Raw genomic sequence first — 16,441 nt, 5'->3', positions numbered from 1 at the left:
GAAAAATGATGGAAACACTAACAAAGCTTAAAAAGGGAAAGTCTGACAAAGTTCTTACATCATGGCCCCAAGTCTGTGGTTGCTAAGCTGTTCTAGCTAAACTGATGGACAAGTTTTTCAACTTTATCCCTGAGGGAAGAACTCGAGAAGACTTTTTTTTTTTTTTTTTTTCCAGCAAGGAGCCCTGAAAAATCAAGTCACAGCAGACAGTTAACTAGGGTTCTCTAAGTAGGCAATAATCTCAAGTAGAGAATCTCTACTTATCATGGTTCAGAGTAGATGACACCCATTCCCTAGGGCTTTGCCTTCAAAAGCACACCATCCCCTAAGGAGGTACTGCTCTCTGTGGCCCATCTTGGCAGGAAACCATGCAACCAAGCGAGTCATTTCCCCATAGGAGCTTCTGAGCCCAAACCATGTCAAATTGCTGAAATTCAATAATTAAGTGATCATGGTAACAGATGTGGTCACCAGAAGAAGACTACACATGCAGTGGAGGAACGAAAGATCTTTGAATCTAAGCAGATTCCAGGCAAGGCACAGTGCAGAAACTAGACAACAATGGACTGAAACAAATAAAAGGTAAGGTACTGCAGGGATGGATTCATGCCTCCCTTTCAAGAAGGTTAATTGTGAAGGAAGAAGAGTAACTACTCCAACATGGTGCTGCTACAAGGGTGGTTTGGGGGAGGGGAGTTTTTTTGTTTGCTTTTGGGGTTTTTTTAAAAACAGAGGCTATGTATGCCAAGGAGAAACACCACAAACTAGGGGAGAAGCCGAAAAGATAAGTGATAGTTTCTCAAGAAGTAGGAGGGAAACAGATCAAGAAAAGGGGAGGAAAACAATGAAATAAACTGGCAAAAGAGAAGCACTTTTCACTATCGAAGGCAGAGTGGGAGTTTAAGCCTTGACTTTGTAGGTAGGGTATTCCGCTTTCAAGACTCTAGAGCTTATCTATGATAGATTCATCATCTTGTGTTAAAAATAATGTAAGATTCTTCCCCTAGTCCTACTTGAGAAAAAAAATAGTGGGGAAAATGACACTTCTTTATACAAAGACTTACTGCGTGTTTATGTGATAGACACTGAGAATACAGAGATAAACATCACCATCAAGAGTTCACAATCTGGTGCAGCCACTATGGAAAACAACGTGGAGGTTCCTCAAAAAATGAAAAACACAACTACCATATGATCCAGAAATTCCACTGCTGAGTATACATCTGAAGAAAATGAAAACACTAATGTGAACCCTAATGTTCATAGCAGCATTATTTACAATTGCCAAGATATGGAAGCAACCTAAGTGTCCACTGACAGTTGAATGGATAAAGAAAACGTGGTATATGTATACAATGGAACATTACTAAGCCATAAAAAAGAATGAAATTCTGCCCTTTGCAACAATGTGGATGGACCTACAGAGTATTACGCTAAGAGAAATAAGTCAGAGAAAGACAAATACTCTGTTACCACTTATATGTGAATCTAAAAAATAAAACAAAGGGATGGATACAACAAAACAAAAACAGACTTTCAGATAGAGAGAACAAACTAGTGGTTACCAATGGGGAGAAGGAATGGGGAGAGGGGCAACACAGGGGAATGGGATTAAGAGATACAAACTACAATGTATTAAATAAGCAACAAAGATAGATTGTACAGCACAGAGAAATACAGCCACTATTTCGTTATAGATTATACTCCATTTAAAGTTATAAAAATACTGAATCACTATGTTGTACACCTGAAACTAAATCAATTATACTTCAATTTTTTTAAAAAAGAGTTCACAATCTGGTAAGAGAGCGGGAACTGTAAATAAATCATTCCAAACAGTATGACACCTGCAGCAATGCAAGCAAACGTGAGGTAGGTTGTGGTCACAAGGAACAGAGGAGTCAGCCTAGCACTGATTGCCAGGGTAGACTGCAAGTCACATGGTATCCCAAAGACTTAGGATTCTCATCAAATCTTCGCTAGAAAGGGAGAGATCACACTTGGTCTTGTTTAAAACAAACCAAACAAAGGTTAAAACAGATAATCATAGAAAGCCCCTCTGTCTTAAAACACAGTACTAGAGCTGAATACACCCCTAGTCAATTTCTCTTTGCCTTTTCATGAGAAAAGAGTTGGGAAGAATTGCACAATAAAACAAAGAATGCTTTTAAGTCTTATCTTGATGGGAAATGAATCAATTTAATTAGACTTAGATTCAAGCAGTCTTAAAGAAACAAAAGTTTAACAACTGAATTACAGAATCTGTATTACAGTTACATCTCCAAAGCCTGCTTTACGTTTCCTTCATTTAAATCTCAGGAGGGTTTAGACTGAAGTGTCATCCCCAACACAATTTACAACCTGCTTTCTACCCGGCTCACAATATGAGGCCATCACAGAAATGCCAATTAAAAGCCTACCACTATTCTAGGTGCTACAGTTGCAGGAAGGAGCAAAACAGTCTCTCTGACCTCAATGGAACTGACATTCTAGGGGTGGCTAGGTCACATACATGGAACTATTTATTTCAATTCAGAAATGTCTTCATATAGGGAATGAATTTAACTCACCATCACATGCTATGCATTATGTCCTGTGCTGGGGGGCTGCAGGGGAGAGGGCTGGGGGTAAGGCTTGAGGAGCTCAGATTACCCCCAGGGATCCTTTATTTCTCCCCAGCCTGGGTTGGGGGCATGCTTATTCCTCTTCTGGGGAAACATTTTGGCCTGCAAGTACGGTAGTCCCTCCCTATCTGCAGGGGATACATTCCAAGACCCCCAGTAGATGCCTGAAACTTTGGATAGTACTGAACCCTTTATACACTGTACTATGATTTTTTCCTATACATACATACCTCCGATAAAGTTTAATTTATAAATAGGCACAGTAAGAGATCATCAACAATAAACTAGAACAATTATAACAATACACTGTAATAAAATTCTACGGAGGTAGTCTCTCTCTCTCAGAATCTCTCATTGTACAAATGTTAATGTCTTTTCCATCTTAACCAAGCACTTATCAAGCACTGTGGCCATATAACTTTTGCAGTGTGAAGTGCAACAGCAAAATTAACACAAATTCTTTTTCCTTCACTATTTCATGGTTAAAGGATTTGTTCTTACTGTAGATCTTAGCAACCTCAGGATATGATTTTTTTTTCTTCCCTTGTTAAGTCTAAAACTTTCACCTTTTCACTGAAAGAAAGCATTTTACAGTTTCTCTTTGGCACATCCGAATTGCCAGCATCACTACTCCTACGCTTGGGGGGTCATTATGAAGTAAAATAAGGGTGACTTGAACACAAGCACTGAGATACCAGGACAGTCGATCTGATAGATGACCCAGACGGCTACTAAGTGACTAACAGGCGGGTACGCTGGACAAAGGGATGATTCACATCCCAGGCAGGACAGGGCGAGATTTCATCATGCTAGTCAGAATGGTGCACAATTTAAAACTTATGAATTATCTCTGGAATTTTCCATTTAATATTTCCGGACCATGGTTAACCATGAGTAACTGAAACTGGGGATAAGAGGGGACTTGTGTACAATTGTTGACTAGGTGAAAGCACCGCTTTTACATGTAGAGTTAGCAATCCTGCCAAAAGATTTTCTTCATGTTCACGCCACTGTCATCCAGAAGAATTTAATAAAAATATTCTAAGAAGTACGTAGTGAGGGTGATGGACAATTTAGCCTTCTTTGTATAGGATTATGCTTCACAGATTTGCCCTTCCCCCTCCCCCATCCTGATTACTCAGGAACAAAAGATTTCAAATATGCACAGTTCAAACATGTAATTTAAACTTAACAAGGTAAAATATGAGAAGAAAAAAAGGACAAAAGGTACCTTTTATTTTACTTAAACTAAGAACCAAGAATGTCAGTCATGCAAATTGATAAAGAGCTAAAAGCAACTAGCAAATGCCTGTCTGTTATATGAGTGGATTTAGCCTAGCAACAAAGTTATGTGCCCTGCTAGAGGAAATCTCTTGTTCTCGTCTGCCCAACATGCCTGTCCCTTCTCAAGTCAAGAATATGACAGAGATGCCCACGGTCCTGCCTCCTTAGTCCCAACCAAAGCAGTAAGAAAATAATGAAAGATACATATTATCAGATGAGGAGTGGCTGCTTAAACAAAAAGTGTCAACTGGGGAGGGAAAAAGCTACTAGAAACTAAAACTGTTCAGAGAAGGTGGCCAAATACAAATGACCCTTCTGTAGACGTGTCAAACTATATTAAACTTCACTTATAATCAGAATGTAAATTAAAATAAGTATTTTTTTTTTTAACTTATCAGACGAGTAAAGACTAAAAAACAAAATTCCCAGAGCAGGCAGATATTTGGGGAATTGGGCCTCTCATAGTTTCTCTATACTATTTTATTATTTTATATTAGCAATACATTATTACTGGAAATAAATCTCTATTTTAAATTTAATATAAAATAAAGGATTTAAGGTAGACGGAGGCAGGGTCCACCATATGTGTTTCGTTGCCTATTCCATCTGAGTATCAGGCCCTCAAATACTGGTTTGGACAAATGCTTCCTGCCCTTAGACTTTCTCAGTTCATTCCTTTAGTACTACAATGCATCTCCAAAACTTTATTGTCCTTAACCCCATGACTTGGTATTAAATCCAACTTCAGCACATCACTCCCCACTTTACAAAGTCATTTTTCTTCTCTCTTATGAATAAGGCCCCACCCTAAAGCTCTCAGCTCTCTCTGTCCTAAAAATGTCTCTTGATTTTCATCCATCCTTGCTCCACCTGGGAAGAGTCCCTCCCTCCCTGCCCCCCTTTTGAGACCGTGTTCCTCAATCTGTTCCCCTGCTCCTTCTTCTACCTTCTTTTGTTGCAGCAGATGACAGCTGGTGAAGACGGTTACCCCTTCAGGTCGCTGTGCTGCTAGAAAACAGGTTCTCAGCCCAGGTGACAACAGAATCACCTGCAGAGCCGTGAAACATACCAACTTCCAGGTCTCATCCTGGACCAGTCAAATCAGATCACGAGATCTGTGGCCCAGGAATCTGAACTTTTAATGTTCCCAGGTGACTGAACACAAGGTGGAAAATCTCAACAGCAAGCTCAGCAGCCAGGTTTGGGGGAGGTGGAGATAAATGCCCCTGCCCCAGCCCACTGGACCACCCCGGGGGCTGGGATGCAGGGCCTGGGGAGGTGGGACTCTGGCCTGGAGCACCCTCCACACAAACATAATCACCGTGTGTGTGTCACGACATGAGAATGCTTGGAAAGAACTGCTGTAAATAATGGAAGTGAGTATGTGCTACAGGCGATCTGAGACGTACTAGGTCGGGGAAAGGCTTTGTGCCCGGCAGACAGATGTGATGGGAAAGCAAAGGTGGTCACTGACCGAAAAGGTCTATCAGTCCCTTTAGCGAGGCTGTTCCTAAAACCAGTCTTGCAGATTTCCCTTTACAAACCCTATTGCCTATAATAATTCCCCAAAGTCCACCAGTTACCCCCCTGCTATCTCCAGCTCTCTTAGCAGAGTGTGGCAATGGAAGAAGATGCAGGTTAAATCACATCAAAAAGAGCCAGATCCAGAAGTGTGACAGATATTGTACACCTGGAAGGCCAGTGGATTTCCAGGATGGGATACAAGCACACAAGACTAGGATAAAACTGGTCTAATGGCCAAAAAAAAAAGTCACACAAGCTCGCCTAAATCAAGCTGACAACGAGCAGAGTAGGCAGTGGGTATCTGTTGAATGAACACAGAAGCAAGCACTTTTAAAAACTGGGGTAGGAATTAGGAAGACAGCCACTAGAGAAGAGTGATTGTCAAAAGTCAGCTCTGGTCTTTGGAAGGCCCCTGTTGTATGTAGGAAAACAGATTTAAATCCAGGCCTGCAGACAAAGAGGAAAAAGAAGACCAGGGTGTTGGGGGAAGTGGGGTGGGATTATGGAGTGGGGAGGGGGTAGTCCTGGATAATTCTTATACCAATCCCTTCCATTTGCTCCCTTCAGGTCCTGAGCTGGAGGGATCTGAGGACAAGAAATGTTTCCCTGAGTGAAAAGCCCAGTATCTGCAATGTGCTCAGCATGGCACTACAAGTGGCCAGGAGAAACGTGTCCCTTCTGTGAGGCACCGGCTACGGCTCTGTCCCACCCCATCCAACACGCAGGAGATTCCCTCACTACACAGGCAAAATTTCTTAAAAGTTTAGTGGTGGGGGAAAGAAAAACAGCTTGGGCGAGACTGCTTACTTTAAAACTCCCTCTTCAGACTAAAACTGTCTGCACTTGAACATAAATGCAAGCTAAACCATGCATAAAGTATGAAAATTATATTAGAATAAATTTAGTCAGGCAACAATTAAAAACTCATTGAGCAAGTCTGCATCTACAGCTTCCTAATTTTTGCAAAACCTGACTTAATAAGTTACTAAAATTTAAAGAATTCTGTATCATAATTTTTGTCTGTTTATGAGAAAACTGTTGACAACAATAAACTAGTTATGGTCTCTGGACTTAAAGATTCCTCCACAGGAATACAGACAATACAGAAAACAACTGCTTTCAGAGAAGCAGGTAAATGGGAAAAAAAAAAAAAGTCACTGAGTACTACTATAAGAAACTTCACCTGTCATTTTCTGACTTACTTTCAAGAGTTATTACTCTGGGTTTTTTTGTTTTTGTTTTTTGTGGGGTTGTGCCTATTTTTAAAAGCCATCTTTACAGGCTTCTGGGAATAGAAGTTGTAACTGGATTGGGGCAAGAACCTCCGAAAGTTCCTGTTTTCTTTTGTTTCTGGTATTTTATTTCTGATTTACTGCCAAACCCACCAACTTTTCTCTCATCTACTCCTGATGCCGGAGGACTCCAAGCGGGCAAGAAGCAACAGGATTCAGGGGCTGGGTCATGCAAAACCTTCTCAACACACTGGAAAAACTTAAGACTTGCATTCATGGACCAAACGCCTAGATCTGCCCCAAATTCTGCAATATTCCTGAGCAACTTGCCAGCACACTGCCTAATGTGTGTGCTTATCATACACATAAGATCACGTAGTGCAAATGTAACTGTCCACAGATTTACTAGACCCGTTCTTGAATAGGGGATCCAACAGCTGTGAAATGCTGACCTAAACTAAATAAATGTTCTCATTTGCCATAATAGGGTAAAAATTTGAATTCACATCCCTCCACTTGTCCTGACCTCCCAAGATACAGTCCTATCTTTACTGGCATTACTCTTATCAATAAAGACAATTACGTTCCCACCCACTGAGGTCTCAGAGCCCTTCCTCTGAGGGGATGTGCGTTATGAGAGCATCAAGTATCCTATAAAGTGACAGAAGAACACAGATAAGAAGCTCTAGGGAAGGATCAGAGTGCTGGAAGAGGGAAAGAAGAGTTCACAGCAGATGAGCTGGATTGAGAAGGACCCACAGTTTACCAGAAAAGGGATACCAGGAGAGAGTGGCAGACTTAGCCAAGGCACACAGGAAGCAAAATACAAATCTGCTCAGGGGCCAGTGAGATGCACACTTTGGTTAAGCAGAGAATTTGTGTCTAAGACTGATCCTTGAAGGAAAGAATCATGTCTTATTTTATCCCTGAATACCTAGCACTCAGCACTGTGCCTACAAAATTAACAGTGTCTCAATCGATGTGCATGGGGGAAAAAAGTTGTGCTGAGTATCGGGAAATACAGCTACAGAGGTAATAGGAGACCTTGCATTCAAAGATTAAAAACCTTACCCATGACCCACAAGAATTCAGGCCACGACAGCTTTGGGGGCTGTTCATTAAAATCACCCTGCTGCTTGGGAATTCCCTGGCGGTCCAGTTGTTAGGACTCTGTGCTTTCACTGCCGAGGGCCCGGGTTCGGTCCCTGGTCGGGGGACTAGGATCCTGAGAGCCGCGCAGCGTGGCCGAAATCAGCTACAACAACAACAAAAATCGCCCTGCTTCTTCTCTCCCTCTGTTGCCCTCACCTGGCAAAGCAGCAGCCTGGCTAATCCCAAGGCTTCTCATCTGTAAGCTGAATGCAGCTGGAGAGAAATAACAGCGCTGGCCATCTCCCTTTGAACTGGATCACAAGGCAAAATGGACACAACTCCACTCCGGTGACACTTCTGCCATCCCCAGGACAGTCACTCTCCCACTTTCCAAAAGAACCACTTCACTCCTCTTTCACCTTCCTCTTCACACCATCTACTCACCCCTCCTCCCTCACCCTGCCTCTAGGTCTTTTTTTTCTTTTTTTAAACATCTTTATTGGAGTATAATTGCTTTACAATGGTGTGTTAGTTTCTGCTTTATAACAAAGTGAATCAGCTATACATACACATATGTTCCCATATCTCTTCCCTCTTGCATCTCCCTCCCTCCCACCCTCCCTATCCCACCCCTCTAGGTGGTCACAAAGCACCCAGCTGATCTCCCTGTGCTATGCAGCTGCTTCCCACTAGCTATCTATTTTACATTTGGTAGTGTATATATGTCCATGCCACTCTCTCACTTTGTCCCAGCTTACCCTTCCCCCTCCCCGTGTCCTCAAGTCCATTCTCTAGTAGGTCTGTGTCTTTATTCCCGTCTTACCACTAGGTTCTTCATGACCTTTTAGGTCTTTAAGGAAATAAAAGCAAGGGAGCAGGAAAGCCCTCTTCATCCCACTTGCCCTGCCCACAGCCTCCCGCCTGCCCTTCTGCCTGCGCTCCCTCCTATCACCATGTGGGGATGCGACATCCTGCTCCAGCAAACACCAAACCTCCCACCCGCGCTCCAGCTCCCATCCCATCTCACCTTCCATCATGCATTTCGCCCTCTCCCCAACTATTCCCAACCATACTCAGGCGCTAACGTTCTCTTTCCTTCACACCAAACTTCTTCCTCATCGAGGTGCTATCGCCACCGTCCTCACCCTGTCCTCCTTTCAGTCCACCCCAACCTGCCTTCCGCAGCCTCCGATCCACGGAGGGCACCCAAGCGCCAGGCCGTCAAATCCAGCTTGGCCTTACTGTTCCTCATCTCTCAGCATCTCTCCACTGGGGCGCCCCCAATTCCTGTCTTCAAACCTTAACTTCTCTTGGCTTCTATGACCAGATACTCCCCAGGTGCTCCCCCCACCTCACCAGAGGCTCCTTCCTGCTCAGGGTCTTCCACTGCTCCAGGAGGCTTCAGCCCCGGCCCCCTCCTCCTCCCAGCTGTACACTCTCCCCTAACTGACCTCGACCAGACCCGCGCTTGAAATACCTTGGAAAGACGGATGATTCCAAAAACCCTCTCTGCATTTCAGTGGGGCCAGTCCGTCACCAGCCCTCACTGTTACTGCAGAATGCCCTCCCCCCCGCCCCCAAAACCCCATCTTTCACTCCCCTTGGGCCATGCTCAAGTCCTAACTTCTCCAAGAAAATTAAAAAATCTTCCCATGCCTCCACAGCCCCACTGCTCTCTCCTCTTTTCAGGCTTCCTAAAGCATTTAAACAATCAGCAGTACAGGATTTATTACTTAATTACAGACATTCTGTGATTGTTCCTGAGATGTCTGCTTTGCTTTGGTGCAAATCTTCTCTCTCCAACCAGGTTTAAGTTTCCAAACAATACAAGCACTTCTTTTTGTGTACCTGGCCCTGAGCTGCATACACTGGTGACGTCCAATTATCAGTTTTCTGACAGCAAACAAACATAACATTTGATAAAGTAGAATCGCCATGTAGCATCATGAGGAAAACACCGTTGGAAAAGCAGGGCTAAATCTGTACAACCTTCTACCACTGACGTCCTCAGAATTTTTAAAACTTAATATTGAGCATCTCATATAAAACATAGGAATAAAGTAAACAATTTCCAACAAAAACATTAAATGCAGTTAAATTTTTATTCCACGTGTGTATAAGAAAAATAAATGGAATTTAATCCTTTAATACAAAAGGCTACATGAGACACAAAAAACAGGTCAAGATGAGGATTTCTGCCAGACCTCTCTAGAAACATGGCTATGAAAATGTGTTGTTCACTAAGATAGCTGAAGGATCTGAGCTTTAAGCTATCAATATATTGAAGTCTAGTTTATCCACTAAGTAGAAAAGGCCTTATTTTTCATTATTAAAGAAAGAAAAAAGAAAACTTCTATCCAATCCTTGCCATCCTTTCAACCCCTATCAACTTTCCATGCAACACCTGCATCACAGCTCAGCTGAAAATGCTTGGCCACACCTAAGGAATGAAAACTCCAACCAGAGAGCCGATCCGACCTTGACCTGCCCCCCACCGCGCCCCAACACCACCACCACCACTCCAGGCACTAGACACTTGCCCTTGACTTTCAAGCAATATCAAATACATGGCTTCACAAGCATCTCCACACCCGTGGGCATGCTGGGGGCTCCCACCTTCCATCCCCTCATTGCCTCACCATTTCCTTCACTATCAGCTTTCTCATCCTTCTCAAATTGGCTCTGGATCCTCAGATCCTCCATCCCACCCACTATGCCCTAAAGGGGCCTCGGTTGCCCTCTTCTGGGTTCCTTTTTCTACTTGTGCACCCTGATATTAGACCGTTTACCATACTGTCCTGAGATGTATTCATGAATCTCTCTCCCCAAATACCGTAAGTTCCTGGAGAAGAAAGATGTTTTTAATCTATATTTTGTAGTGAACCGAAAGGTGTCTCCCAAAGCCATAGGTCCAAGTTCTCAGCCCTATACCTCTGAAAGTAACCTTGTTTGGAAACAGGGTCTTTGCAGATGTAACTAAGTCACAGATCTCTAGATGAGATCATCCTGGACTTCGGGTGGACCCTAAATTTAATGACTGGTGTCTTACAAGAGAAAGAAGAATATTTGAGAGACACACGAAGGGAAGGCCATGCGAAGACAGAGGCAGAGATTGGAATTGGGGTGCCCCAAGCCAAGTCATGTCAGAAGCTGAAAGAATCAAGGATTCTCCCCCAGAGCCTTTGGAGGGACCATGGCCCTGCTGAAACCCTTGACTTCAGACTTCTGACCTCCAGCACTGCGAGAGAAGAAATTTGTTGTTTAAGCCGTCAAATTTGTGGTAATTTACCATAGTCCTAGGAAACTAACACCTAGTCCAAACCTCAACATACTGCCCACGCCCTTAGTTCAATAAAAAACCGTGTTGAACTAAGAAGGCAGATGAAGACAAGGGATGATGATGAGAAAGCATCTGAACTGCAGGGCAGGGATCTGGGACACGGACCCCTTGCCAGGCGTTCACCATGGGAACCTGGGCAAGTCACTTATCCACGGCGACCCTCTGATTTATTCCCTAATAAAATGAGGAAACTGGCCCAGAAGACCCTGCACCAGGTCTGATACACCTTGAACCAACTTCATCCGGAACATCAACTTTATATGATCCTTAAATAAATTATAATTTCTTCCCATTCACTGAATAAATTTTATTAATTTTACTTTTATCTAAAGAGCTTTCAGGTGGAAAAAAAAGGATTAAAATGGCATTTCAAAGGCACTTATATTTTAATCAGCTCAAAAAAATTCAGTGAAATAGTTTGATCATATGCTGAAAAGTGATTTTCTATAATATCAACTTTTTTCCCCCGAAGAATCAACAATTTAAAGTAGCTGCTTTAGTCCACTGTTGACAGTTCAGAAGAACTCGACCTAAACTTGAATCAGCTTAAGTGCCACTGATCCAGAACCCAAATGGATGATGACTAATTTCTTCAGAGTAACAAGGGAGTTGGGCAACACAAAGGTTTTCTCCACTTGACTCCAGCCTGTAATTATGGTCCCATACCCAAAATATCCACTTCAAAGAATCTGGCTAAGAAATAAATACAGCTGCTGCCGCTACCAAATGGTCGAGTGTTGGTAAAGGAAATCAAACAAAACAAAAACTCTTTTACCACTTTCGGGCCTCCATAAACAGAAACACACAATTTTCCTGTGTTAAATCTTTCCTAATTCAAACAAATGGAAATGAAGAACAAAGGTGTTGGTAATGAAATTTGTACTTGTCTTACCCATAAATCCAGCTTGGGTTAATTTGGGTTAAATTAAAAAACATATTTTGGGGTTAAATTAAAAACCACAGTTTAAGTTCTTTCACAGGTCATGCTGCTTCCCTTGCCTTCATGTTTTTATAGTGGCAGCCTTGATTCTTTTTTAGGGAACCAAACAAAACAACATAGAGGAAGACGGCGCCGAGGGACTCATATTTCAGTTCGACAAAATACCCATTAAAAACCCTTTCAAGCCTTCCCAAACCAATTCGTTGTTCAGAAAATAAAATCAACAGTCACTGGGGCCACGGGTTCAGCTAGAATTGGCAGAACCATGCTTGCAAAACTGGACCGTGAATCGTAACACAAACTGAGTAACGAGACCAAAAATTTTTCCTTCCAGGTGGAAACTCAATCTGAAAATCAAGTCCTTGAGTTGCAAGGCTCAGCAAACCCACAGTTTGCAAATCCGAAGTTCTCGGCTTTTAAAAAGATGAGCGCTCACACCCAAGAAAACGGAGCTTGAAGGTGCAAGATTTCATCTGAAATATATTTCTGGCCCTGAAAAACAACTCTATTTTAAAAGGTGCTCTTTAACTGTAATAAAACTAAGATAGCAAAAGCGAAGGAAACAGTCTGGGGGTTTGGGGATCACACACCGGGGCGTTCAAAGTCCTCGTGTTGCTTTAGTATCCTGCAAACTTGCTTCCAAGTAACTTAAGTTGGAAGAAGCTGAAGGACTGGCGCTTCTAACCTAGCACTGTGTTTTCCGGCAGCCCACGCACAGGATGAATGAGCTTTAACTCTGCGGACTGCGTGTTTATTTGCATCCTCACGTGGCACCGCGCAACTCAAAAGCGCCGCGCCCGGACCGCGCGGGGAACCCGAAAACTTTGCAAACTAGCGGAGCTCGGAGGCAGCTCGGGGACACATCTGCTCGCCTGCCGCAGAAACGCGCCCAGGCCGAGACCCTGGGGCTTGCCCAGCAGCTGCCCGCTGCTTCATTCACACAAAGGCACAGGGGTGCCGGCGGGACCCTTTTGCAAGTCGCGCGGAGAGAGAAGCGGCACGACAGAGAGCGCCGGCAAGGAAGGAGGGAGGGGACCGGGCGCTTGGGCAGAGCGGCGCCCCGCGGGCTACTCACAGGGTGACCGTGCGGTTGGGCACCGTATCCGGGGGCAGGACCTGCGCGAGCTCCAGGCTGCTGCACACCACCTTGCCCTCTGCGGCGCCCGCCGCCCTGCCGGCCCCTCGGGGCCGCCCGTCGTGCTTGCAGCCCGGCGGCAGCGCCGCGGCCCCGCCGCCGCCTCCCAGCAGCGCGAGCAGAGCCAGCGGCAGCAACAGAGGCGGCGGCGCGCGGCCCCGCAGGCGCTCGGACGGCTCCATGCTGCGGGCTGGGCGGCGGGTCGGGGCCTGCCGGCCGAGCGGCGGAGCGCTGGCCTAGCGGGCCGCCCCGGCGCCCGGGCGGACGAGAGCGCAGCGCGGGCCCGGGGGCGCCCGGAGCCTTGTGGCGGCCGGAGGACGCGCCCTCCTCGGCGCCGACATGCTCCTTTGTCCGCTGCGGCCGCGCTCGGCCTCTGGGTGGCCGCCGGGTCACGGCCGCGCGGGTCCCTGCGCCGCTCTACGGCCGAGCGGGAGCGCCGCCTCCTCCTCCTCCTCCGCCTCCCCCGGCCACTGCCCGCGGCGGCTCCTCCCCGCCTGCCGCCGCCCCCGCCCCTTCTCCTCCCCCTCCTCCCCCCTTCTCCTCCCCCTCCTCCCCCCTCCTCCTTCCCTTCTTTCTCCTCCTCCTCTTTCTCCTCCTCCTCTTTCTCCTCCCCCTTTTTCTCCTCCTCCTCCACCTCGTGGTCTCCTCTCCCCTCACCGCCCGCCGCCCGTGGCTCCGGGAAGGAGGTTGGCGCTCCCAGGCCAGCGCCGCCCGTCACGTGCCCACGACCCCACGCGTGCCCGGCTTCCGGGCAGGAGTTGTGGGCCCGCGGGAGTACGGTAACTCGTGGAGAGGGCGGAAGAAAGTTCTAGCCCAAACTCCAGCCACGGTGGCCACTGTCTGGCACGCTTCCCTCCTCCTCCTCCGTCGCCGCCCTCCAGACAAAGGCGCCCTGTGCGCCCCTGGGGGCCGCCCGTACCGCCCGGCGAGCCCCAGTCCCAGGCTTGGGATGAGGGAGGAGAGCAGGGCTGAATTTCTTTGGAGAAAGGCAAGGAGAGAGGCAGTGCCCCAAACCAACTATCTTCAAAGGACTCGCCTTCCCACCTCTCTCCCCACGCAGGGATCGCGAGCCTTCCCTTCGCACACCTTGGTCTCTTTTGTCCCGAATACAGGAGAGCTAGGGACAGGTTCCTCTCCCGGAAAGAGGACCCTCTAAAGCCGTTTCTGGCCTTCAGCAATTCCACTTATAACCCTTTCAAAGGATGCATCGGGGCCTCGCTGGACCGGCAGCCTTTGGAAAAAGAAATTTCCCGCTGGCATCCAAAGATACCTCAGATGTAACCAGTTAGAGCAATTGTGAGCAAACCAGCCAAGAAACCCCAGCTGAATCGATTATTCTAGGGAAGGCGGCCTGCCCCGCCCTAACATTTGCAAGACCAGGGTTCACGTACCCTATGTTTAAATATTTACAAGGAATATATCAAGCTTACAAATAAAATATATTCCATACTCCTATCTTGAAAAATATACCTTAATAACGACCTGGAAGGCCAGGCGTGTGCACAGAGCTCTTAGTTACGTTGGAGCTCCACCCCATACATGGCAAGGAGGAAAGAGCCAGACCCCAGCCCTCAGTCTACACATACTTCCATCACTTTTGCTTCCTGTGCCAGCTGCATTGATGAACAAGAGGGGCTTTCCGCACACGTGTGGACGCCCCAGCCCACTCAACCAAGCTCCTTGCACACCCTCAAACAGCCACCCCTTGGCAACCCCTCAGGCCTAGGAGTGCGTACACAGGTTGTGTGGTCCTCCCTTGGGAGGACAGTTCTGGGAAGAGGCCTGCTCAGGCCCTGGAAATAGCCTTGGGAATTTTCGATCAGTGAATTCCAGGGTCCTGGGCTCCTTGGACAAGGTCTAGAAATAGAAAGGGAACACACAGGCTCTTGGGGAACACATCCCTTGGCCCTGGAGATTTTTCACCCCTTGGGGAGGAGAGCTAGGATGGTGCCCTCTACAATGCAGAGCCAGCTCAGGGTTTTTCTTGCCTGAGTCTAAGGTCATTACTGCCTAAGGCCCCGACAGAGTCTATCTTAGGGACCAATTCCTAGGAATCTCTCTATGTCTAGAACTTCCTCAACAGTAAATAAATGGCCTTTAACACACACTATTGCATTAAGTTGAATAATGCTTCATTTGATCGACGTTTTTTGAAAATCAACGATGTGAGCCCATGTGTCCATTGCTAATAGTGCATTCTGTGTTAGAAATGTTCTAGATCTGTGCTGTCCAATATGGTGGCAGCAGGTGGCTATTTAACACTTGAAATGTAGCTAATGTAGGGTCAGAAGATAATTTTTCACCTTATTTAATTTTAATTAAATTAAAATTTAAATAGTCCAAGGTGTTTAGTGGCTACCCTGTTGAACAGTGCAGTTCTTGACACTGCACTGGATAGAAAAAGTGGGAGATCGTCATGACCACTAAGTAGCTTTAAATCTATAAATAAACTTAAGTGGTGAAATTAAATAAATTCTCTTGAATTTATTTAAAGAATTCTTATTCCCTAACAAAATCATCACCATCATCATCTGTTTTTTTTTTATAAAGATAAAAACTTCTGGGGGCTTCCCTGGTGGCGCAGTGGTTGAGACTCTGCCTGCCAATGCAGGGGACACGGGTTCGAGCCCTGGTCTGGGAAGATCCCACATGCCGCGGAGCAACTAGGCCCGTGAGCCACAACTACTGAGCCTGCGCGTCTGGACCCTGTGCTCCGCAACGGGAGAGGCCACGACAGTGTGAGGCCCGCGCACCGCGATGAAGAGTGGCCCCCTCTCGCCGCAACTGGAGAAAGCCCTCGCACAGAAACGAAGACCAAACACAGCCAAAAATAAATAAAATAAATTAAAAAAAAAATAAAAAACCTCTTACTATAGCAATATGGAAGTTTATTAGCCACATTTCTATTGTCATAGCTACAAATTGTCACGTGAACTCAGAATCTGTGAATATCTTCACATACTCTGTTTCAGCCTATAGTTGAAATAAATGTGCATGTCTGTTTTTATATTGGTTTACCATGAGTATTAACATCAGTTTGATACATATCCTCTTTTTACTTCACTGTAGTTGAGAAAGTTGTATAAAGTACAGGATTATAAGACAAAGAGATATCTCAAGAAGTATCATGAATCCAAGGAGAATTATGGAGGAAATGCTTTATTATATGGATAATTTCAACCATTCTTGCACAGAAATCACTAATTCTATCTTTGAAAATAAGAATCACTACAGATCGCAAAATAGTAGTACAGTATATTAAAGGGCTTT

General features: G+C 45.5%; 1 protein-coding gene and 1 long non-coding RNA gene across 7 annotated transcripts in view; one reads left to right on the top strand and one right to left on the bottom strand.

Annotated features, from left to right (window-relative positions):
* Window positions 1-13,632, bottom strand: part of ADGRA3 (adhesion G protein-coupled receptor A3) — a 131,813-nt gene extending 118,181 nt beyond the window's left edge. For 5 of the 6 annotated variants that reach the window (XR_014243683.1, XM_082389209.1, XM_082389210.1 and 2 more), the window contains exon 1: window positions 13,112-13,632. Coding sequence is in view for 4 of the 6 variants with exons in the window: in XM_082389209.1 (XP_082245335.1) it covers window positions 13,112-13,353 (242 nt within the window). In the remaining 2 variants the exon portion in view is untranslated. The remainder of the gene's footprint in view (window positions 1-13,111) is intronic. The other variant, XM_082389213.1, reaches the window with a different exon arrangement.
* A 134-nt stretch (window positions 13,633-13,766) lies between these two features.
* LOC309628326 lies at window positions 13,767-16,178 on the top strand. Its single transcript, XR_014244421.1, has 2 exons — window positions 13,767-13,950; window positions 15,722-16,178. It is a non-coding gene; the product is annotated as an uncharacterized lncRNA (long non-coding RNA).
* Window positions 16,179-16,441: the final 263 nt, after the last annotated feature.

Source organism: Balaenoptera borealis, assembly GCF_965194805.1.
Source record: "Balaenoptera borealis genome assembly, chromosome: 4".
NCBI classification, from domain to species: Eukaryota; Metazoa; Chordata; class Mammalia; order Artiodactyla; family Balaenopteridae; genus Balaenoptera; species Balaenoptera borealis.
This window is presented reverse-complemented; position numbering and strand designations above follow the sequence as displayed.